The sequence below is a fragment of the Zea mays genome, chromosome 5 (assembly GCF_902167145.1).
Source record: "Zea mays cultivar B73 chromosome 5, Zm-B73-REFERENCE-NAM-5.0, whole genome shotgun sequence".
Classification (NCBI taxonomy): Eukaryota; Viridiplantae; Streptophyta; class Magnoliopsida; order Poales; family Poaceae; genus Zea; species Zea mays.
The window spans coordinates 13,924,768-13,948,719 of record NC_050100.1 but is presented as its reverse complement, the minus strand read 5'-3'; the positions used below and the strand labels follow the sequence as shown (position 1 = coordinate 13,948,719).

The window sequence follows — 23,952 nt, the reverse complement described above, 5'->3', positions numbered from 1 at the left end:
CGCCTCGCCCGACCCCAGAGCTCGGACTCAACCACGACTCAGAAGACGACGGACTCCGCCTCGCCCGACCCCAGGGCTCGGACACAGCCTCGGCTTCGGAAGACGGTCTCCGCCTCGCCCGACCCTAGGGCTCGGGCTCAACCTCGACGCTGGACGACGAACTCTGCCTCGCCCGACCCCAGGGCTCGGACACAGCCTCGGCCTCGGAAGATGGTCTCCGCTCGCCCGACCTGGGGCTCGGACTCGACCTCGGAGGAGCCTCCACCTCGCCCGACCCCAGGGCTCAGACACAGCCTCGGCTTCGGAAGACGGTCTCCGCCTCGCTCGACCCCAGGGCTCGGGCTCAACCTCGACGCTGGACGACGAACTCCGCCTCGCCCGACCCTAGGGCTCGGACACAGCCTCGGCCTCGGAAGACGGTCTCCGCCTCGCCCGACCTGGGGCTCGGACTCGACCTCGACCTCGGAGGAGCCTCCGCCTCGCCCGACCTAAGACTCGGACCGACCACGTCACAGGGGGGCCATCATTACCCTACCCCTAGCTAGCTCAGGCTACGGGGAACAAGACCGGCGTCCCATCTGGCTCGCCCCAGTAAACAAATAATGATGGTGCCCCGCGTGCTCCATGACGACGACGGCTCTCAGCCCCTTACGGAAGCAAGGAGACATCAATAAGGATTCGACAGCCCCGACAGCTGTCCTTCCACAGGGCTCCAGCGCTCCTCCGACGGCCACGACATCACATGAACATGGTGCCAAAACCTCTCCGACTGCCACGACGGCATGTTCTTAGGGCTCTAGCTCCTCTCTGCTAGACACGTTAGCACACTGCTACACCCCCATTGTACACCTGGACCCTCTCCTTACGCCTATAAAAGGAAGGTCCAAGGCTCTTGTACGAGAAGGTTGGCCGCGCGGGAGAACGGGCCGTCGCGTAAGGCTCTCGCTCTCTCCCACGCGGACGCTTGTAACCCCCTACTGCAAGCGCACCCGACCTGGGCGCAGGGCAACACGAAGGCCGCGAGATTCCCCTTTGCCTGTTTTCTTCCCCCTTCGTGCTCCGTCTCGCGCCGACCCATCTGGGCTGGGACACGCGGCGACAATTTACTCGTCGGTCCAGGGACCCCCCGGGGTCGAAACGCCGACATGAATACAAATGTAACAGCTAGAAATGGTATATTGAAAATGGCATATTCTACGTGTGTCCTCCCAGAGGTCTCCTCACAGAGCAATACGACCTGATTCATGGACCTGGTAGGCGTTGAGGTGCCATCGGTGCTGCAAATCTTCTTTCCCATGCTACCGCCGGAGTAAGACCTGCGAACCCTAAGCTTGCGCGTCTCTGGCGGTGAGGCGGGGACAAAGATGGATGGCAGTGGTAGACAGTGGTGGAGCTGAGAGCAAGGCGGCGACACTCGATTCAGGTCGTTGTAGGGCTAAGGATCGAGCCGAGATGCACGCGTACCCTTGTCGTGGTGGTGGGAGGATCGCTTCCTAGGGAGGAAGCCGAGAGAACCGTGCCTCGAGTGCTTGAACTTGTAGTGCGACATCCTCGCCTCCTCCTCCTTACATGCAGGAAATCACAACAAACCCGTCAGATCCACCGCGAGCTCAACATGGGCAGCTCGCCGGCGCAGCAAAGAAATGATTGTCGCCTGCGAGCGAGTCGAGGTAGAGGAGGATATGACATCGGCGGCGGATTCGTTACACTCACCTATGGGGGTGGCGACGCGACAGTGAGGAACCGGATGCTTGGACACTGGCGCTTCGTCCGGGCTGCTACCGGCATCGGGCGTCGTGTTGAAGCCATCTACGACACCTAGGTCCTTGAATCGTAGGTTTGGGGAGAGGAGGACGAATCCGCCGTGGATCTCGGCGGCGCAGGTGAAGGGGAGTTTTTTCGGCAAGATTAGGGCAAAATTTTAGGGGCGGGTCGTTTTACGATGCTGTAGGGGTGGTTTCGGTCAGCAGGTTACTCCGTTGGGTTGAACCAAACCAGGTTCGGTTGGTTGGGCTTTCCATAGTTATTTGAAGCCCAGGGCTTCTAATACATAAACTATATATATCAATACGTTGGCTTTAATTGCCTTTTAATTAAGTCTAGGATACTAGGAAGGTTTAACTCATGTTTGGAACAGTATATCGATGCGCGACTGCCATTGCTGTTGTTAAGTGTACCTTTAATCCTCATGTTCAGATGTTAACAATACGATAATTTTAACATTTAAGCATATAGACTTGAGACACTGATATTTAATAATCTGATCTGTATTTATTTATTTTCTTTTTTTAATCAAAATCTACAATCTCATAATCTGCGTATCCAAACACTCAGATTCTACCGACCAGCTTCTGTCCACAGCAGCCGAACCAAACACCTAGATTCTAACCACCAGCTTTTCCTCACAGCCAGCTTTTTCTCATAGACAGCTTTTCAAAAAAGCTCTTTAGAAAAAAGTCGAACCAAACAGACCCGTAGTCTCCAAGTTTAAGCAGCGCAGGCGCCGCCACGCGCCCACGCCCAACGCTCGAGCTGCTCACCGCCGCCGTCGCGCACGACACGACTCCATCCTCCAGTCCTATTGGGCCGGGCCGAGGCCGGGCCGGGGCCGGGGCCGGGCGATCAACGCAACCTTGTCTAGCCTATCCCACTCGGCCGCAGGCCCGCAGTACACAAAAGCGGCGGACACCGAACTAGAGATGGCAATGGGTAAATACCCATCGGGTATTACTACCCCATACCCATACCCACGACACAAAAATAACCCCACCGGGTCACCCATATATACTGGCGGGTATGGATTTACCCCCGTACCCATACCCATGTGGGTATGGGTCACCCATCGGGTCACCCGTACCCACAAAAATTAAAAAACTATAAAAATATTATACTATACAAATGGCAAGTATATCCATATAAATACCATTACAAATTTTTCTAGCATCATTTAACCATCCATTTAACACACCAAAGATAATTGGATAAAGTAGTAACACTATGATAGTATTATATAGCACATTACATGTTCCATTACATGGTCATTAGATTGTTGTTAAATAGTAAAAAAGTTGGATGACTAAAGTCCAAGTTTATGCTTCGGATAAGTTTATATTGGGTATTTTATACCCACGGGTTAACGGGTATGGGTGAAGGCGGAACGTTCTAATACCCGTTTACCCATTGGGTGAAGATTTTTGCCCAATAACAGACCCACGGGTAGAATATTTAGCCCACATACATACCCTAATGGAGTAAATACCCATCGGGTATCGGGTCGCGGGTACCCATTGCCATCTCTACACCGAACGGCAGGGAGGCCCTTATCCGCTCCGAGCCAGTCGCGGCGTCGCGCTAGAATTCAGTCTCGTCTTGCTCGCTCACGCAGTTGGCACTCGTCGCGGCAGTCGGCGCTGTCCCCTCCCCTCCCCTCCCGCCGGTCGCTGCAGTCGGCGCCCAACCCGTCCCTCCGTCCGCCAGAGCACATCTCACGCTGCGGGTCGAACAGCCCGAACGTCAATCAGGTTTCAGGCCGACGGCGGCACGATGACCTGCCCCGCCGCCACCGCCACCGCCACCACGTACGTACACTCCTCCTTGTCTCTCTTCTCATGATACCAGCTCAGTCACCATAGTTAGTACTCTTCCTCCCCAGAGCCCCAAACGATCACCATTCGCGACTCCTTCCCAACTGACTGGGTGCACTCCTGAATCTTCAAAAAAAACTGACTGGGTGCACGCTGAACTGGGCAATCCGTGCGCGTTGCTGCCTGCAGGGCTCGCATCGGGGCGCGGAGAGGACCGTGCCTGTGGAGGAGCGAGAGGAGGGCCAGCTTCCTCGTCCGTTCCACGTCCCTGCTCCCGGACCGCCCGGCCCGGGACACGAGGGCGCGCGCCGCCTCGGAGCTGCAGCAAGCGCCTCGACCAGCCTCCGCTACCGTCCCCGCTCACAAGGTCACCGTCCACGACCGCCAGCGCGGGGTCATCCACGAATTCGTCGTGCCCGAGGTAACACAGTCACGACTCACGACCCCAACGTATTCCATTCTACTTCTGTGTTTCTCATTCTGGGCCGGGGAACCGCCACTGACATGGCTCATGTTCGTGACAGGACCAGTACATTCTGCACACGGCGGAGGCGCAGGACATCAGGCTGCCGTTCGCGTGCCGCCACGGTAGGTTGGCTTCTCAGTCCTGGTAGCCATCCACTATTTGTCCTCATTTGCCTTACTCATTTGTGCTATATACTGTTGAACAGCGACTGAATTAAGCAAGACCTAAACATGATATTGATTTTGATGACTTGACATAACTACAGACGATATGGCTTTAACCTTCTGCTGACCAGATTACTGTATAAATTTGCTGACTATTCATGATAATCTCATGACAATGGAACGATTTTTGGTGTTCAATTACCGTTTCAGAAAGAAACAATGGCCTTCGCAGCTTATTATATTGACTCCTGATAAATTTGAAACTGCAATGTCTAATGTGATTTGATTGTGCAAGTACTTTGCTTAATGTCATGGTTTGGCTCAATGACTATCCCAAGCCAACAACTCTCTAGTCCGATCTTTACCACTACCAGTAGAACCAGACTATGTACTCCCTCTATTTTAAGTTATAGCTCACTTTAGTATTGTCCTAAGTCAAACTTCTTTAACTTTGGTCATCTTTAAGGTACATAGCGAAAGGGCCTCTAGCCGAGTTGATTAGGTGGTCTAAGTAGCACTTCTCAGGTCCTATATTCGACAACCCTTGGAAGCGAATTTTAGGCTGAGGTTAAAAAAATCCCACCAGATTTCTGCAAGTTGCATGATATGTGTTCTGATATTCATGTAGTAACCATGAAAATATATGTTAAAGTAAGTGTCAAGCGCCTCGACGCCCAACGTCGCTGGACCGCGGCTACGCAGTTCGTAGTCGCGCTCCAGACCTTCACCGTGAGGGATTCCTCACCGGTGGCTTGAGAGAGGCAAGGGAGAAGAGCAGTTTTGGATAATTGATCTTGCTTGATTATTTCCCAGCCTATTACACGGCATATATATAGCCTCTGGTTCAACCAACCTTTCCTATGATTAAGGCATATGAAAAGGAAACTAATCTTAACCAATCTCTCCTATTATTAAGGCATATGAAAAGGAAACTAATCGTAACCAATCCCTCCTATGATTAAGGCATGCAAGAGGGAAACTAATCCTTATCTTTCTAAACTTAGCCACTGATTGTGGCGCCTGCCTTGGCTGCGCGATCTGCAGCCCTCCTGGCGTCACGACGGCGCCTGTAAGTGCGGCCGTACATGACATCTCTCCCCCCCTCGACGATCAGCTCGTCCTCGAGCTGAAAATGGGGAAATTTGTCGCGGAAGTCGGCGACATCTTCCCATGTAGCATCAGTAGTGGCCTGCCCTTTCCAGCGGATGAGCACCTGCTGAATACCCCTGGCCAACCTGTACCGAACAGCCTGCTCCGGTTCTGGGATCACCGCCCCATTGTGAGTGGGTGGAAGAGGAGGTGGTGTAGCTGGTGGGGCGCCGACGAACTTCTTGAGAAGGCCGACGTGGAAGACATCGTGCAACTTGGCACGCGGAGGTAGCGCTAGGCGAACTGCCACCGGATTGATGAGCTCTGTGACTTGATACGGCCCGACGAAGCGCGGCTTCAGCTTACCCTTGGGCGCGTGGGGAAGGGAGGAGGCTGCCCGATGACGCAGGCGCAGCAGCACCCAGTCGCCCACGGTATAGGAGACCGGTCGGTGCAGGCGGCCGTAGAACTTCTTCTGGACGGCTTGGGCTTGTTCCAGGCGGTAGTGAACATCCGCTAGGAGCTCCTCGCGTTCAGCCATTGTCTTGGCCACCGCCGCCACCCGGGTATCGCTAGGCTCATAAGAACGGATGGAGGGAGGATCCCTGCCGTAAACCACCGTGAAAGGAGTGTCCCTGAGTGATGATTGGTACGCCGTGTTGTAGATGTACTCCGCCCACGGTAGCCAACGTAGCCACTGACGGGGCCGGTCCCCAGTGAAGCACCGGAGGTACATGACGATGACTTTGTTGGCCGCCTCCGTCTGGCCATCGGACTGCGAGTGGAAGGCAGACGTCATGTGCAGCTTGGTGCCTGTGAGGCGCATTAACTCCTTCCAGAACGCCGAGGTGAACACGGAGTCCCGGTCCGACACCATGGACTGAGGAATCCCATGGAGGCGAACGATCTCGCCGAAGAATGCCTGGGCCACAGACTCAGCACTGTAGGGGTGAGCCAGAGGAAGAAAATGACAATATTTGCTGAACCTGTCGACCACGGTGAGGATCACTGATTTACCCCCAACGCGAGGCAGCGCCTCGATGAAGTCCAAGCCGATGTCGGATCACACGGCCTGGGGAACGGGCAGGGGCAGCAGCAGGCCCGCCGGGTGTAGGTGCTCAGACTTGTTGCGCTGGCACGTAGCGCAGGCGCGGACGAAGTCTTGGACCACACGGCGCATGGCGGGGAAGAAGAAATCGCGGCGGAGGCGATGGAGAGTGCGCTGCACCCCTTCATGACCGTCGTCGTGCGTAGCGGCCACCACTTCTAGCAGCAGCGGGGAGTCCGGCGGGATGTACAGCCGGTCTGCGTATGCCACCATGCCGTCGAGCAGCGACCATGGTGCGCCCCTTGTGCCGGCCGCGAGTTCATCCTGGATGGCGACCAGGGCCGGATCCTGAAGTTGAGCCTGACGGAGACGGTCGACGAAGTCGAAGCGGGGCGCGGACAGCACCAAGACCGAGCCTTCCGCATCGGTGTCGCGCCGAGACAGCGCGTCGGCTACGGTGTTCGTGGCGCCCGGCTTGTACTCCACCGAGAAGTCGAAGCCGAGGAGCTTGCCCACCCAATGGTGCTGCGGGATTGTCGAAAGGCGCTGGTCGAGGAGGAACTTGAGGCTGTAGTGGTCGGTGCGGACGAGGAACGCGCGCCCCCACAGGTACGACCGCCAGTGTCGCACGGCGTGCACCAGCCCGATGAGCTCCCGCTCATAAGCTGCCAGCGCGCGGTGAAGGGGGGCGACTGGCCTGCTAAAGTAGGCGATCGGATGATGTTCTTGCAGTAAGACTGCCCCGAAGCCGTGTGTGGATGCGTCACACTCGACGATGAAGGCCTTGGTGAAATCCGGCAGCGCCAAAACCGGAGCCGAGGTCACGACCATCTTGAGGTCCTGGAAGGCTGCCTGGGCCTCGTCGCTCCAGGAGAAGCCCTCCTTCTTCATCAGCGCGGTGAGGGGTGCTGCAATCTTGCCGTAGTCATGGACGAACTTGCGGTAGTACCCAGCGAGGCCCAAAAACCCACGCACCGCGCGTGCCGACCGAGGTGTCGGCCAGTCGTGAATGGCCTGCACCTTGGCCGGGTCCATGGCTACACCGTGGGCGGAGATGACGTGGCCTAGGTACGCCACTAATGGGGACCCAAAAATGCACTTGGATCGCTTGACGAAGAGGACATGGCGGAGAATGGCCGGGTCCATGGCCACACCGTGGGCGGAGATGACGTGGCCTAGGTACGCCACTGATGGGGACCCAAAAATGCACTTGGATCGCTTGACGAAGAGGACATGGCGGAGAAGTTCGTCGAGGACGGCGCGGATGTGGCGCAAGTGATCTGCCCAGGTCTTGCTATAAATCAAAATGTCATAAAAAAAGACAAGAACGAACCGACGGAGGAATGACCGGAGCACGTCGTTCATGAGCGCCTGGAAGGTTGCCGGTGCGTTGCATAATCCGAACGGCATCACCAGGAACTCGTAGAAGCCGTCGTGGGTGTGGAACGCCGTCTTGTGCACGTCAGCCGGCCGCATCCGGACTTGGTGATAACCGGATGAAAGGGAATTAGGCTTACACCTAGTCCCTAATTAATTTTGGTGGTTGAATTGCCCAACACAAATAATTGGACTAACTAGTTTGCCCAAGTGTATAGATTACACAGGTGTAAAAGGTTCACACTCAGCCAATAAAAAGACCCAGTTTTGGATTCAACAAAGGAGCAAAGGGGCAACCGAAGGCACCCCTGGTCTGGCGCACCGGACTGTCCGGTGCGCCACCGGACATGTCCGGTGCACCAGGGGGACTCAGACTCAAACTCGCCACCTTCGGGAATTTCCAGAGGCACTCGCGCTATAATTCACCGGACTGTCCGGTGTACACCGGACAGTGTCCGGTGCGCCAAAGGAGGTCGGCCTCAGGAACTCGCCAGCTTCGGGAAACCCCAACGGCTAGTCCACTATAATTCACCGGACTGTCCGGTGCGTCTCCGGAGCAACGGTCTTCTCCGCGCCAACGGCTCTCTGCCGCGCATTTAATGCGCGCTCTGCGCGCGCAGGAGTCAGAAACGCCCATGCTGGCACACCGGACAGCAAACAGTACCTGTCCGGTGTGCACCGGACACCCAGGCGGGCCCACAAGTCAGAAGCTCCAACGGTCAGAATCCAACGGCAGTGATGACGTGGCAGGGGGCACCGGACTGTCCGGTGTGCACCGGACTGTCCGGTGCGCCATCGAACAGACAGCCTTCCAACGGCCACTTTTGGTGGTTGAGGCTATAAATACCCCAACCACCCCACCATTCATTGCATCCAAGTTTTCCACTTCCCAACTACTACAAGAGCTCTAGCATTCAATTCTAGACACGCCAAAGAGATCAAATCCTCTCCAAATTCCACACAACGCCATAGTGACTAGAGAGAGTGATTTACTCGTGTTCTTTCGAGCTCTTGCGCTTGGATTGCTTTCTTCTTTCTTGATCCTTCTTTGCAATCAAACTCACTTGTAATTAAGGCAAGAGACACCAATCTTGTGGTGGTCCTTGTGGGAACTTTGTGTTCCAAGTGATTGAGAAGAGAAAGCTCACTCGATCCGTGGATCGTTTGAGAGAGGGAAGGGTTGAAAGAGACCCGGCCTTTGTGGCCTCCTCAACGGGGAGTAGGTTTGAGAGAACCGAACCTCGGTAAAACAAATCTCCGTGTCTCACTTGCTTATTCGCTTGGGATTTGTTTTGCGCCCTCTCTTGCGGACTCGTTTCTTATTCCTAACGCTAACCCCGTCTTGTAGTTGTGTTTATATTTGTAAATTTCAGTTTCGCCCTATTCACCCCCCCTCTAGGCGACTATCAATTGGTATCAAAGTCCGGTGCTTCATTAGAGCCTAACCGCTCGAAGTGATGTCGGGAGATCACGCCAAGAAGGAGATGCAGACCGGCGAAAAGCCCACTACAAGCCATGGGAGCACTTCATCGGAAGAGTCCCGCACCAAGAGGAAGGAGAAGAAGGACTCCTCCAAACGGAAGGAGAAAAAGTCTTCCTCCTCTCACCACAAAGAGAAGAAGGAAAAATCTTCTTCCCACAAGCCGCATCGGAAAGGCGACAAGCACAAGAGGATGAGGAAGGTGGTCTACTACGAGACCGACACTTCATCAACATCGACCTCCGACTCCGATGCGCCCTCCGTCACTTCTAAGCGCCAAGAGCGCAAGAAGTATAGTAAGATCCCCCTACGCTACCCTCGCATTTCCAAACATACACCTTTACTTTCCGTCCCATTAGGCAAACCACCAACTTTTGATGGTGAAGATTACGCTAGGTGGAGCGATTTAATGCGATTTCATCTAACCTCGCTCCACAAAAGCATATGGGATGTTGTTGAGTTTGGTGCGCAGGTACCATCCGTAGGGGATGAGAACTATGATGAGGATGAGGTGGCCCAAATCGAGCACTTCAACTCTCAAGCAACAACAATACTCCTAGCCTCTTTGAGTAGAGAGGAGTATAACAAAGTTCAAGGGTTGAAGAACGCAAAGGAGATTTGGGATTTACTCAAGACCGCGCATGAAGGTGATGAGCTCACCAAGATCACCAAGCGGGAAACGATTGAGGGGGAGCTCGGTCGGTTCCGGCTTCGCAAAGGGGAGGAGCCACAACACATGTACAATCGGCTCAAGACCTTGGTGAACCAAGCGCGCAACCTCGGGAGCGTAAAGTGGGATGACCACGAGGTGGTTAAGGTTATTCTAAGATCACTTATTTTCCTTAACCCTACTCAAGTTCAATTAATTCGTGGTAATCCTAGATATACTAAAATGACCCCCGAGGAAGTTATCGGGAATTTTGTAAGTTTTGAGTGCATGATCGAAGGCTCGAGGAAGATCAACGAGCTTGATGATGCCACCACATCCGAAGCTCAACCCGTTGCATTCAAGGCAACAGAGGAGAAGAAGGAGGAGTCTACACCAAGTCGACAACCCATAGACGCCTCCAAGCTCGACAATGAGGAAATGACGCTCGTCATCAAGAGCTTCCGCCAAATCCTCAAGCAAAGGAGGGGGAAGGATTACAAGTCCCGCTCCAAGAAGGTTTGCTACAAGTGTGGTAAGCCCGGTCATTTTATTGCTAAATGTCCTATATCTAGTGACAGTGACCGAGGCGACGACAAGAAGGGGAGAAGAAAGGAGAAGAAGAGGTATTACAAGAAGAAGGGCGGCGATGCCCATGTTTGTCGCGAGTGGGACTCCGACGAGAGCTCAAGCGACTCCTCCGACGACGAGGACGCCGCCAACATCGCCGTCACCAAGGGGCTTCTCTTCCCCAACGTCGGCCACAAGTGCCTCATGGCAAAGGACGGCAAAAAGAAGGTTAAATCTAAATCCTCCACTAAATATGAATCCTCTAGTGATGACAATGCTAGTGATGAGGAAGATAATTTGCGTTCCCTTTTTGCCAACCTTAACATAGCTCAAAAGGAAAAATTGAATGAATTGGTTAGTGCTATTCATGAAAAGGATGACCTTTTGGATTCTCAAGAGGACCTCCTTATTAAGGAAAACAAGAAACATGTTAAGGTTAAAAATGCTTACGCTCTACAAGTAGAAAAATGTGAAAAATTGTCTAGTGAGCTAAGCACTTGTCGTGAGATTATTGACAACCTTAGAAATGAAAATGCTAGTTTAAATGCTAAGGTTGATTCACATATTTGTGATGTTTCAATTCCCAATCTTAGAGATGATAATGTTGATTTGCTTGTTAAGATTGATGAATTGAATGTATCTCTTGCTAGCCTTAGATTAGAAAATGAAAATTTAATTGCTAAGGCTAAAGATTTTGATGTTTGCAAAATTACAATTTCTGATCTTAGAGATAAGAATGATATACTTCGTGCTAAGATTGTTGAACTTAATTCTTGCAAACCATCTACATCCACCATTGAGCATGTCACTATTTGCACTAGATGTAAAAATGTTGATATTGATGCTATTCATGATCATATGGCTTTAATTAAACAACAAAATGATCATATAACAAAACTAGATGCTAAAATTGCCGAGCACAACTTAGAGAATGAGAAATTTAAATTTGCTCGTAGCATGCTTTATAATGGGAGACGCCCCGGCATTAAGGATGACATTGGCTTCCAAAGGGGAGACAATGTCAAACTTAATGCCCCTCCTAAGAACTTGTCCAACTTTGTTAAGGGCAAGGCTCCCATGCCTCAGGATAACGAGGGTTACATTTTGTACCCTGCCGGTTATCCTGAGAGCAAAATTAGGAGAACTCATTCTAGGAAGTCTCACTCTGGCCCTAACCATGCTTTTATGTATAAGGGTGAGACATCTAGTTCTAGGCAACCAACCCGTGCTAAGTTGCCTAGAAAGAAAACTCCTAATGCTTCAAATGATCATGCTATTTCATTTAAAACTTTTGATGCATCCTATGTTTTGACTAACAAATCCGGCAAAGTAGTTGCCAAGTTTGTTGGGGGCAAACACAAGGGTTCCAAGACTTGTGTTTGGGTACCCAAAGTTCTTGTTTCTAATGCCAAAGGACCCAAAACAGTTTGGGTACCTAAAGTCAAGAACTAAATTTGTTTTGTAGGTTTATGCATCCGGGGGCTCAAGTTGGATACTCGACAGCGGGTGCACAAACCATATGACTGGGGAGAAAAGAATGTTCTCCTCATATGAGAAAAACCAAGATCCCCAACGAGCTATCACATTCGGGGATGGAAATCAAGGTTTGGTCAAAGGACTTGGTAAAATTGCTATATCTCCTGACCATTCTATTTCCAATGTTTTCTTGTTGATTCTTTAGATTACAACTTGCTTTCTGTTTCTCAATTATGTCAAATAGGCTACAACTGTCTTTTTACTGATGTAGGTGTCACTGTCTTTAGAAGAAGTAATGATTCAATAGCATTTAAGGGTGTGTTAGAGGGTCAGCTATACTTAGTAGATTTTGATAGAGCTGAACTCGACACATGCTTAATTGCTAAGACTAACATGGGTTGGCTCTGGCACCGCCGACTAGCCCATGTTGGGATGAAGAATCTTCATAAGCTTCTAAAGGGAGAACACATTTTAGGATTAACAAATGTTCATTTTGAGAAAGACAGGATTTGTAGCGCATGTCAGGCGGGGAAGCAAGTTGGAGCTCATCATCCACACAAGAACATCATGACGACCGACAGGCCACTGGAGCTCCTACACATGGATCTATTCGGCCCGATTGCTTACATAAGCATCGGCGGGAGTAAGTACTGTCTAGTTATTGTGGATGATTATTCTCGCTTCACTTGGGTATTCTTTTTACAGGAAAAATCTCAAACCCAAGAGACCTTGAAGGGATTCTTGAGACGGGCTCAAAATGAGTTCGGCTTAAGGATCAAGAAAATAAGAAGCGACAACGGGACGGAGTTCAAGAACTCACAAATTGAAGGCTTTCTTGAGGAGGAGGGCATCAAGCATGAGTTCTCTTCTCCCTACACCCCTCAACAAAATGGTGTAGTGGAGAGGAAGAATCGAACTCTATTGGACATGGCAAGAACCATGCTTGATGAGTACAAGACACCGGACCGGTTTTGGGCCGCAGCGGTCAACACCGCCTGCTACGCCATCAACCGGTTATATCTTCACCGAATCCTCAAGAAGACATCATATGAACTCCTAACCGGTAAAAAGCCCAACATTTCATACTTTAGAGTTTTTGGTAGCAAATGCTTTATTCTTGTTAAAAGAGGTAGAAAATCTAAATTTGCTCCTAAAACTGTAGAAGGCTTTTTACTTGGTTATGACTCAAACACAAGGGCATATAGGGTCTTTAACAAGTCCACTGGACTAGTTGAAGTCTCATGTGACGTTGTGTTTGATGAGACTAACGGCTCTCAAGTACAGCAAGTTGATCTTGATGAGATAGGTAATGAAGAGGCTCCATGCATAGCGCTAAGGAACATGTCCATTGGGGATGTGTGTCCTAAGGAATCCGAAGAGCCTCCAAGTGCACAAGATCAATCATCCTCCACCACGCAAGCATCTCCACCAACTCAAAATGAGGATGAGGCTCAAGTTGATGAAGGGCAAAATCAAGAAGATGAGCCACCTCAAGATAATGACAATGATCAAGGGGGAGATGCAAATGATCAAGAGAAGGAGCATGAGGAAGAACCAAGACCGCCACACCCAAGAGTCCACCAAGCAATACAACGAGATCACCCCGTCGACACCATCCTCGGCGACATTCATAAGGGGGTAACTACTCGATCTCGTGTTGCCCATTTTTGTGAGCATTACTCTTTTGTTTCCTCTATTGAGCCACATAGGATAGAGGAAGCACTTCAAGATTCGGATTGGGTGGTGGCGATGCAAGAGGAGCTCAACAATTTCACGAGGAATGAGGTATGGCATTTGGTTCCACGTCCTAACCAAAATGTTGTAGGAACCAAATGGGTCTTCCGCAACAAGCAAGATGAGCATGGTGTGGTGACAAGGAACAAAGCACGACTTGTGGCCAAGGGATACTCCCAAGTCGAAGGTTTGGATTTCGGTGAAACCTATGCACCCGTAGCTAGGCTTGAGTCAATACGAATATTATTAGCCTATGCTACTTACCATGGCTTTAAGCTTTATCAAATGGACGTGAAAAGTGCCTTCCTCAACGGACCAATCAAGGAAGAGGTCTATGTTGAGCAACCTCCCGGCTTTGAAGATAGTGAGTACCCTAACCATGTCTATAGGCTCTCAAAGGCGCTTTATGGGCTCAAGCAAGCCCCAAGAGCATGGTATGAATGCCTTAGAGATTTCCTTATTGCTAATGACTTCAAAGTCGGCAAGGCCGATCCTACACTCTTTACTAAAACTCTTGAAAATGACTTGTTTGTATGCCAAATTTATGTTGATGATATTATATTTGGGTCTACTAACGAGTCTACATGTGAAGAGTTTAGTAGGATCATGACACAGAAATTCGAGATGTCTATGATGGGGGAGTTGAAGTATTTTCTAGGATTCCAAGTCAAACAACTCCAAGAGGGCACCTTCCTTAGCCAAACAAAGTATACTCAAGATATTCTAAGCAAGTTTGGAATGAAGGATGCCAAGCCCATCAAGACACCCATGGGAACCAATGGGCATCTCGACCTCGACACGGGAGGTAAGTCCGTGGATCAAAAGGTATACCGGTCGATGATAGGTTCTTTACTCTATTTATGTGCTTCTCGACCGGACATTATGCTTTCCGTATGCATGTGTGCAAGATTCCAATCCGACCCTAAGGAATCCCACCTTACGGCCGTAAAACGAATCTTGAGATATTTGGCTTATACTCCTAAGTTTGGACTTTGGTACCCTCGGGGATCCACATTTGATTTGATTGGTTATTCGGATGCCGATTGGGCGGGGTGCAAAATTAATAGGAAGAGCACATCAGGGACTTGCCAGTTCTTGGGAAGATCTTTGGTGTCTTGGGCTTCAAAGAAGCAAAATTCGGTCGCTCTTTCCACCGCCGAAGCTGAGTACATTGCCGCAGGTCATTGTTGCGCGCAATTGCTTTGGATGAGGCAAACCCTGCGGGACTACGGTTACAAATTAACCAAAGTCCCTTTGCTATGTGATAATGAGAGTGCAATCAAAATGACCGACAATCCCGTCGAGCATAGCCGCACTAAGCACATAGCCATTCGGTATCATTTTCTTAGGGATCACCAACAAAAGGGGGATATCGAGATTTCTTACATTAACACTAAAGATCAATTAGCCGATATCTTTACCAAGCCTCTTGATGAACAAACTTTTACCAAACTTAGGCATGAGCTCAATATTCTTGATTCACGCAACTTCTTTTGCTAGATTGCACACATAGCTCATTTATACTTTTAATCATATATGCTATGACTAATGTGTTTTCAAGTCTATTTCAAACCAAGTCATAGGTATATTGAAAGGGAATTGGAGTCTTCGGTGAAAGACAAAGGCTTCCACTCGGTAACTCATCCTTCGCCATCGCTCCAATAAAGGACCTTGTCTTTGGGGAGAGAGTAAGAACCCAAAGCTAAAAGACCGGATTTCGTCTTTGGTATAATCTTAACTCATTTACTTATGACCAAAGGGGACGATAGTACTTCGATAGGCTCTAATGATTCCGTTTTTGGCGATTCATGCCAAAGGGGGAGAAAGTATGAGCCCAAAGCAAAAAGGACCGCACCACAACCAATTTCAAAAACTTAGTGTTTTCCAAGAGTATTTATCAATTGGTATCCTATTGTGTTCAAAAGGGGGAGAAAGTAGTATTTCAAAAATGATATATCAAAACCCTCTTGAACACTAAGAGGAGGATCTCTTTTAGGGGGAGTTTTGTTTAGTCAAAGGAAAAGCATTTGAAACAGGGGGAGAAAATTTCAAATCTTGAAAATGCTTTGCAAACTCTTATTCATTTACCTTTGACCATTTGCAAAAGATCTTTGAAATGGATTTACAAAAAGAATTTGCAAAAACAAAACATGTGGTGCAAGCGTGGTCCAAAATAATATATAAGAAAGAAACAATCCCTGCATATCTTGTAAGTATTTACATTGGCTCAATTCCAAGCAACCTTTACTCTTACATTATGCAAACTAGTTCAATTATGCACTTCTATATTTGCTTTGGTTTGTGTTGGCATCAATCACCAAAAAGGGGGAGATTGAAAGGGAATTAGGCTTACACCTAGTCCCTAATTAATTTTGGTGGTTGAATTGCCCAACACAAATAATTGGACTAACTAGTTTGCCCAAGTGTATAGATTACACAGGTGTAAAAGGTTCACACTCAGCCAATAAAAAGACCCAGTTTTGGATTCAACAAAAGAGCAAAGGGGCAACCGAAGGCACCCCTGGTCTGGCGCACCGGACTGTCCGGTGCACCAGGGGGACTCAGACTCAAACTCGCCACCTTCGGGAATTTCCAGAGGCACTCGCGCTATAATTCACCGGACTGTCCGGTGTACACCGGACAGTGTCCGGTGCGCCAAAGGAGGTCGGCCTCAGGAACTCGCCAGCTTCGGGAAACCCCAACGGCTAGTCCACTATAATTCACCGGACTGTCCGGTGCGTCTCCGGAGCAACGGTCTTCTCCGCGCCAACGGCTCTCTGCCGCGCATTTAATGCGCGCTCTGCGCGCGCAGGAGTCAGAAACGCCCATGCTGGCACACCGGACAGCAAACAGTACCTGTCCGGTGTGCACCGGACACCCAGGCGGGCCCACAAGTCAGAAGCTCCAACGGTCAGAATCCAACGACAGTGATGACGTGGCAGGGGGCACCGGACTGTCCGGTGTGCACCGGACTGTCCGGTGCGCCATCGAACAGACAGCCTTCCAACGGCCACTTTTGGTGGTTGAGGCTATAAATACCCCAACCACCCCACCATTCATTGCATCCAAGTTTTCCACTTCCCAACTACTACAAGAGCTCTAGCATTCAATTCTAGACACGCCAAAGAGATCAAATCCTCTCCAAATTCCACACAACGCCATAGTGACTAGAGAGAGTGATTTACTCGTGTTCTTTCGAGCTCTTGCGCTTGGATTGCTTTCTTCTTTCTTGATCCTTCTTTGCAATCAAACTCACTTGTAATTAAGGCAAGAAACACCAATCTTGTGGTGGTCCTTGTGGGAACTTTGTGTTCCAAGTGATTGAGAAGAGAAAGCTCACTCGATCCGTGGATCGTTTGAGAGAGGGAAGGGTTGAAAGAGACCAGGCCTTTGTGGCCTCCTCAACGGGGAGTAGGTTTGAGAGAACCGAACCTCGGTAAAACAAATCTCCGTGTCTCACTTGCTTATTCGCTTGGGATTTGTTTTGCGCCCTCTCTTGCGGACTCGTTTCTTATTCCTAACGCTAACCCCGTCTTGTAGTTGTGTTTATATTTGTAAATTTCAGTTTCGCCCTATTCACCCCCCCTCTAGGCGACTATCACCGGAGCGAAGGTCCAGCTTCGTGAAGAACTGCGCACCATGCAGCTCGTCAAGGAGCTCGTCGACGATGGGGATGGGGAAGGCGTCTTTGACGGTGAGGGCATTAAGGGCGCGGTAGTCCACGCAAAACCGCCAAGCCCCGTCGTGCTTCTTGACCAGCAGAACCGGTGAGGAGAACGCCGAGTCACTGCGGTGTACGATGCCTTGGGTCAACATGGCGGCACATTGCCGCTCCAACTCATCCTTGTGCGCCACCGGGTAGCGGTACGGCCGGACCGCCACAGGTGTAGAGCCTGGCTTGAGGACGATGGCGTGGTCCCGAGCTCGCTGTGGGGGCAGACCCGCCGGCTCAGCAAACACCCCGTCGAAGGAGTGCAAGAGCTCCTCAAGGAGGGCGCTCGGTGTCGTGGTAGCGGCGAGCAGGGGATGCTGACGGTCGGCGACGTCCGACCAGGAGACCTGGCGACCTTGGTGCAGGAAGGAGACGGAGCGGTCGACGAAGTCCCACACCATGCGACCAAGGGTGACCATCCATTGAGTCCCTAGGACGAGGTCGTACCCTGCGAGCGGCATGACGAAGAGGTCGATGAAGAATGGCTCGCCCTCGATGATGACCTGGGCGCGGCGAATGACTCCTGGGCAGGTGACACGTTCACCGTTGGCCACAGTGGCCGTGAGGTGCGGCTGGATCGGCAGGCCGGTGCGGCGGGCGGCATCCTCCCCAATGAAGTTATGCGTGGAGCCGGTGTCCAGGAGCGCGAGGAGGGTGGTGGCGCCTAGGGTGGCCCGCACCTGCATGGAATTGCAGATGGGCATGCCAGTGACTGCCCTGAGGGAGAAGACAGGGGCGCCGTCCTGCGGGTCGTCCCCTACGAGTTCCTCGGCAGCGGCCGTGAGCTCGACGCCATGGAGGTAGAAGATGCGGCGGCAGACACGGTTGTGGCCGCGGTTGTACGGCTCATTGCAGTTGAAGCAGAGGCCGAGGCGGCGCCGTTCCGCCTGTTCCTCCGGTGATAGCCGCTTCAAGGGCGGACCCTCTGGTCGCGGCTGGGGCGCGCCCGCGGGTGGTGCAGGGAGGGCGAGCAGCGGCTGCTTGGGCGCCGGCGCTGGGGGAAGAGAGCGAGGGGCTCCCCTGGCGGCCGGTGGCGGTCCCCGTGCCAACTCCAGCTGCTCGGCTTGACGGGCGAGACTCATGGCCCCATCAAGTGTCTCCGGGTTGTGGATGCGAACAACGTGGCTCAATGGGGGAAGGAGACCGCCTGTGTAGAGTTGGACACGCTGGCCCTCCGTGAGGCGACCCGCGCGCGGCAGCAGGGCCTGGAACCGGTTGGAGTATTCCTCCACGGTCCCGGTGCGGCGACACTCCGCCAACTCGAACAGGGGCGCTGAGCAGAGTGGTGGCCCGAAGCGAAGATTGAGGAGGTCCTTGAACCGCCCCCAGGATGGTGTGCCCTCGTCGTCCTGCAGCTGGATGAACCACAGCTGCGCGACGTCCTCCAGATTATAAGAGGCCATCCACACGCGTTCCTCCGCCATGGTGCGCTGTTGGCGAAAATAGGATTCACATTTGTTGATGAAGAGCATCGGGTCGGTGGTGCCATCGAACCGGGGAAAGTCGAGCTTCTGGAACCTGGGGGGCCGATCCACACGAGGGGGATCCTCGCGCTCGCCGCCGCCGTCGGTGGACGACGAGGACGACTTGTCCTTCATGGTGGCTTTCACGGCAGCCAACTCGGTTTGGAAAGACTGCATCAGCTCCATGAGGTCCTTGATGGTGGGCTCAGCCATGGTGATGGAGTGGTCGGTGGAGGTGGTGGGCGTGGAAGGGGATGGTGGAGGGCAAGAGCGGGTGGGTGAGGATCGACGTGACGCTGATACCAGGTTGTCAAGCGCCTCGACGCCCAACGTCGCTGGACCGCGGCTACGCAGTTCGTAGTCGCGCTCTAGACCTTCACCGTGAGGGATTCCTCACCGGTGGCTTGAGAGAGGCAAAGGAGAAGAGCAGTTTTGGATAATTGATCTTGCTTGATTATTTCCCAGCCTATTACACGGCATATATATAGCCTCTGGTTCAACCAACCTTTCCTATGATTAAGGCATATGAAAAGGAAACTAATCTTAACCAATCTCTCCTATTATTAAGGCATATGAAAAGGAAACTAATCGTAACCAATCCCTCCTATGATTAAGGCATGCAAGAGGGAAACTAATCCTTATCTTTCTAAACTTAGCCACTGATTGTGGCGCCTGCCTTGGCTGCGCGATCTGCAGCCCTCCTGGCGTCACGACGGCGCCTGTAAGTGCGGCCGTACATGACAGTAAGCTATTGGGCGACTCATTATGCATGCCTAGTTAGTAGCAGCTACACTAAGTGCTAAGCATGAATGTCACCCTTCAGCTTGAACCGTCTTCATTTGTTACAAATAGAGCCTGATGAAGCCCTGTCTTGAGTGGCGGAACTGATGAAATACTAATCTGTCTCCCTTCTCTTTACACTTCATATCATAATGGTCCGTCCTCTTTTTATGGCCAAGCTCCACCACTAGCTGCTCCAATATGTGCAAACTGAATGTTGGCTATTTCTCATCCTCCTTTATGTTGATATAGATAGTATCGTGTGGGAGTGTGATGTTGGTTTTGATTTTGGAATATGTAGTCAGAACCATGTTGGACTCATTTGGGACTCTTTCTATTTGTCAAATACTTATAGCAACTATAAATTAAAAAAAAAACTACCCATGCCATTGGCTTTTGATATATTATTTAACTATGAATACCTTTTGATTGGATAGCATCTCTTATTTGATTGTTCCGTGTGGTCTATATAACAATTGAAAACTCATTTTGGTAATCAGGTTGCTGCACAAGCTGTGCAGTCCGAATAAAATCAGGACAGATAAGGCAGCCTGAAGCACTTGGGATATCTGCAGAACTAAAAGATAAGGTACATCCATTTTTTCTTCCACTAGTTGAAGCACGATTGGAGTATTGTGCCCATGACATATTATTGTTCCCTGTGTACATGGTCTGGAAATGAGAGGTTGTATTTCACTCTTAACCTGTCCTCCAGTTTAGTCAGTTACCTAGTTTGTACAATTTCCTGAATGTTCCTGGGCAATTGCTAGAGTTTGATGCATAACTATTATGTCGACTTTTAAGGAAGGATTATGATTGCAATGTGACCCACAATTTATTTTGTATTTTTTGTGTTACAGATATGACAATAGATTTTTTTATTGATCAGTTATTCTTGGCCAAGCAACATAGAAATGTTCATCAATACAAATTAGCTACCAATTATAAAGTACTATCTTCGTCCTAAAATAGTAGACACTTAGCTATAAATTCGGATAAATCCAAATTCATAGCTAAAGTGGAAAGGAGCATTGTCCGATGTTGCCTATCAAGTATGGTACTTAAGGATTTTAGAGTTCTATTGTATGGTTTCCTTTTCAGGGCTATGCTTTGTTGTGTGTTGGTTTCCCATCTGGCGATGTTGAAGTCGAGACTCAAGATGAAGATGAGGCAAGCACGTAGTCTAAAACACCTTTTGAAATTAATTAATATCTAGCTCTATATGTAGTAGGAAATTCGCTCTTCAAAGCATGTTGTTTGTCAATTTGCAGGTATATTGGCTCCAATTCGGGAGATACTTTGCACGAGGGCCAGTGGTGAGTAACAATACTTTCTGATCTGCAAAGTGTGATTATAGGTTATTAGACACTTCACTGAGATAAAATGGACTCCTTGTTTTTCAGGAAAGAGATGATTACGCGCTAGAACTTGCAATGGGAGACGAATGAGCTGTGCCTAAGAGACCTTGCCATCTAAAATTTGAATACCATCTCAAATTTGGACCCATGTAGTTCTGAGTATGCCGGTTATCTTTTTGTGGCTCCAAATCTCACTCTCAGCCTTCTTTCCTTCGGCTGTTAGCGTTTAGAGTGACAAGGACACTTCCTGAGAGGAGGAATAAAGTTCTGCTCTGCTCTCTATTTTCCAGGTTGCCCCCTTCCCGCCTTTCCTTGTTCGGTTGTCACTTATTAGCCTGGTGCGTTGCTGCGTGCAGTTCTCGTTTCTCCTCTAATAGATGGCACACGTTATGAAGTGTGTAAAGGTGTCAAAATCCAAAAACATCCAGCATTCACAATCTTTGTCGTGATGAAGTGTGTAAACTTGTAAAAAATTATCCAAAATCTTTACCATGAAGCTACGAGTGGCTAACTAGGGCTGGTTGAAGTTGTTCCAAGCTGTTGTGTCGCTAGGGTATATTTAGTTCGCCATCTTATCATACTTTATCTAACTTTTTTTTACTAACCTTAGATAAATTGTAAATTGTGGCACAGTCAGGGGCGAATCAAACATGTTTCTAGTAGAGTGGAAAATATATGACGTGGAACTATATATAACACTGTTTGTAGAGATAAGTATGAAATAGGGGATGATATAAGAGATTAGATAGAGGAGCGTTTCGGTTGCTAAACCAGTGCGAACGAAATGTTTGCGCTCGCTGTGTCGCTATGTGCCGAGCGGACCTGACAGTGGCAGCGTGCGGCAGGTAGCAGCGGCTTGGCTCCAGTCCGCGCGGGGTCTGTCTGAACGAAGAGTCGAAGACGAAACACTCCCTCGCAGCGCAAACGTGAAATTCCAGCCGAGAAATAGGAATACTTGGTGACCAAAGCTTCAGAAACCATTATGAAATGCACGATAATTTGAAATGGATCCTAGTCCTATACTCCTATCCTATATGATGCGAAAGTTAACCAAACATACCAAATGTGATGGTCAAATTTTGTCGGCCTCGTGCCCATCCTGTACTCCTCTGCAACTCCAGGCCCTTGTCATATTTACATGTCCTGCGAGGTTTCTTCTCTTCCTAAACCTGTGCTTCTACCCCTTGTCATCGATTACTTGCTTATCCTAGGTCCCGGAGGTGCTGCGCGAGTCCTTTAATGTCGTGTATTGCAGCGACGCGGTGATGAAGAAGGTGTCCGGGATGCAATCGGCTGATTCCACCGAGGCGATTGCTGTCATGCACATGCCTAACCATTTCCGCGACCTCAGGAGCCATGAGGATGGGATGCTCTTGATGGGTTGTTCAGTTGTCCAAAGAGGATTCTAGTCCTTGATGGGATTCAGGTGAGGATATGCAGTACCCATCAAGGCCACCATTGTGCAGAGAGATGATTGCTGTCATCCTTAAATAATACTATATCCATTCTCGAATATTTGTCGCCCGCTAGTTCATTTTTGAACTAAACTAATAAACCGTGACAAATAAAAAAGAACGGACGGAGTAGAATGCAAGGCATAATTCAATCTATGCATGCTGTTTTTGTTTGAAGCAAATGTAGTTATGCATATCCGTTCAGTGGGTCTCATGGTAAGCATGGTGCACTGGTGCCCCTACCTTGCAGGACCCTGGTAACCTCGGAACACTGATAAGATCAGCTTGTGCTTTCAAATGGGTATGCCATATTCTTTTCTGAAGGCCGCTTATTGAAGTATGTCAGACTGTATTATTGCTGCATTGCATAGTGTTAAATAATCTTGCTACTCTACCATAGAATTTGAGGAATGCCACTAAATTTCATTGTGCTCCAGTTCTCCTTTGCTAAAAAGAATTTGATTCTGCTCTTAAGTAAGATAGGATGGATGTCCTTACCTCCTTATCTCTGATTCCGGTACACAATATTTTTTATAGGATACACAATACATGATTTATATGTATTAGTTATCTCTGTTGGGTGTGTCCTCTATAGCTGGTCATCAGTGATCAGATTGGGCTAATCCCAACTATCTATCTCCTTAAACGGACCCTTGATTGAGAGGGGCCACGTTAACCTCGGTTGGAGCCTCCGGGCACACAACGCTATAAATATAGGACTAAAGGTCGCAGGAAAGACTAACACTAGTACCTCGCCCCAAAACCCTAGTCCCCAGAGGCCCCATCACCTAAGCGTCGGAGTGCCTGGAAACGCTACAACCCACAGCGGCTCGAATCCGATGCCTGCTGCTTCTCTGCAGGGCAACGGTATGAAGACGGCAACTGCGACAACGCTCCAACAACAACAACAAAAGTGTGTTTCCCTATTGATCTCAGTAGATCAGATCTACTCGTCATCGAGGTTTTACTTTCTGTTACGGATTAGTATTAGGGACTTAGGAATCGATCTTAGGCACCATAGAAACTAACAATCTCCAATAGAGAAAACCAAACACTCTAGTTTTTGCTGTTCCAACTCTACACCTCTTAACAACCTCTGAACCCAAATGCCATCAGGATGGAGTATTCCTTCTTCCGGCTTGTTGTGGTCCTTTCAATGGAAAGGCTGTTCGTGCAGCCCGTGGAGCCCCTTTGCAGCTTCCTATTGTCTCTGGTACCTGGCATGACCTGCATGCATTGATGACAAAGTATGGTATGAAGATGATGGCAGGCCATCCAGAAAGTAGTAGTGCTGCATCCAAAAAAATCTACTCGCTGTCCAAAGAACTAGCTGATTCGATGTTGAATGAATCTCTGTGCTTAGTGTTAGGAAGTGAGGGCAATGGCCTCACTGCAGAGACCCTCCAGGCATTTGAGCTTGTAAACATTCCAAAGGAAGGTACCTTTGAATCTTTGAATGTTTCAGTTGCAGGTGGTATATTTTTGTTCATGTTACAACCCAAAAGTCAAATAGACAAAAAAAACTTCAACCCAAAGGAATATTTTGTTTAA

The 23,952-nt window shown here is 49.8% G+C and overlaps 1 protein-coding gene and 1 pseudogene across 2 annotated transcripts; both read left to right on the top strand.

Moving 5' to 3' along the window:
- The first annotated feature begins 3,304 nt into the window (after positions 1–3,304).
- On the top strand, positions 3,305–21,341 carry LOC103625981 (ferredoxin C 2, chloroplastic). Of its 2 annotated transcripts, XM_008646376.4 has the most exons (8): positions 3,347–3,578; positions 3,774–4,005; positions 4,109–4,172; positions 11,890–12,963; positions 20,090–20,178; positions 20,691–20,759; positions 20,861–20,905; positions 20,993–21,250. In XM_008646376.4, exons 4-8 carry the CDS (start codon positions 12,294–12,296, stop codon positions 21,035–21,037), a joined length of 918 nt encoding a protein of 305 aa, XP_008644598.1. In that variant the 5' UTR covers positions 3,347–3,578; positions 3,774–4,005; positions 4,109–4,172; positions 11,890–12,293; the 3' UTR covers positions 21,038–21,250. The 2 variants fall into 2 exon arrangements, with proteins under 2 accessions (XP_008644599.1, XP_008644598.1); XM_008646377.3 differs by lacking the exon at positions 11,890–12,963 and having other exon boundaries at positions 3,305–3,578; positions 20,993–21,341.
- Positions 21,109–23,952, top strand: LOC103628018 (uncharacterized tRNA/rRNA methyltransferase YsgA-like; annotated as a pseudogene).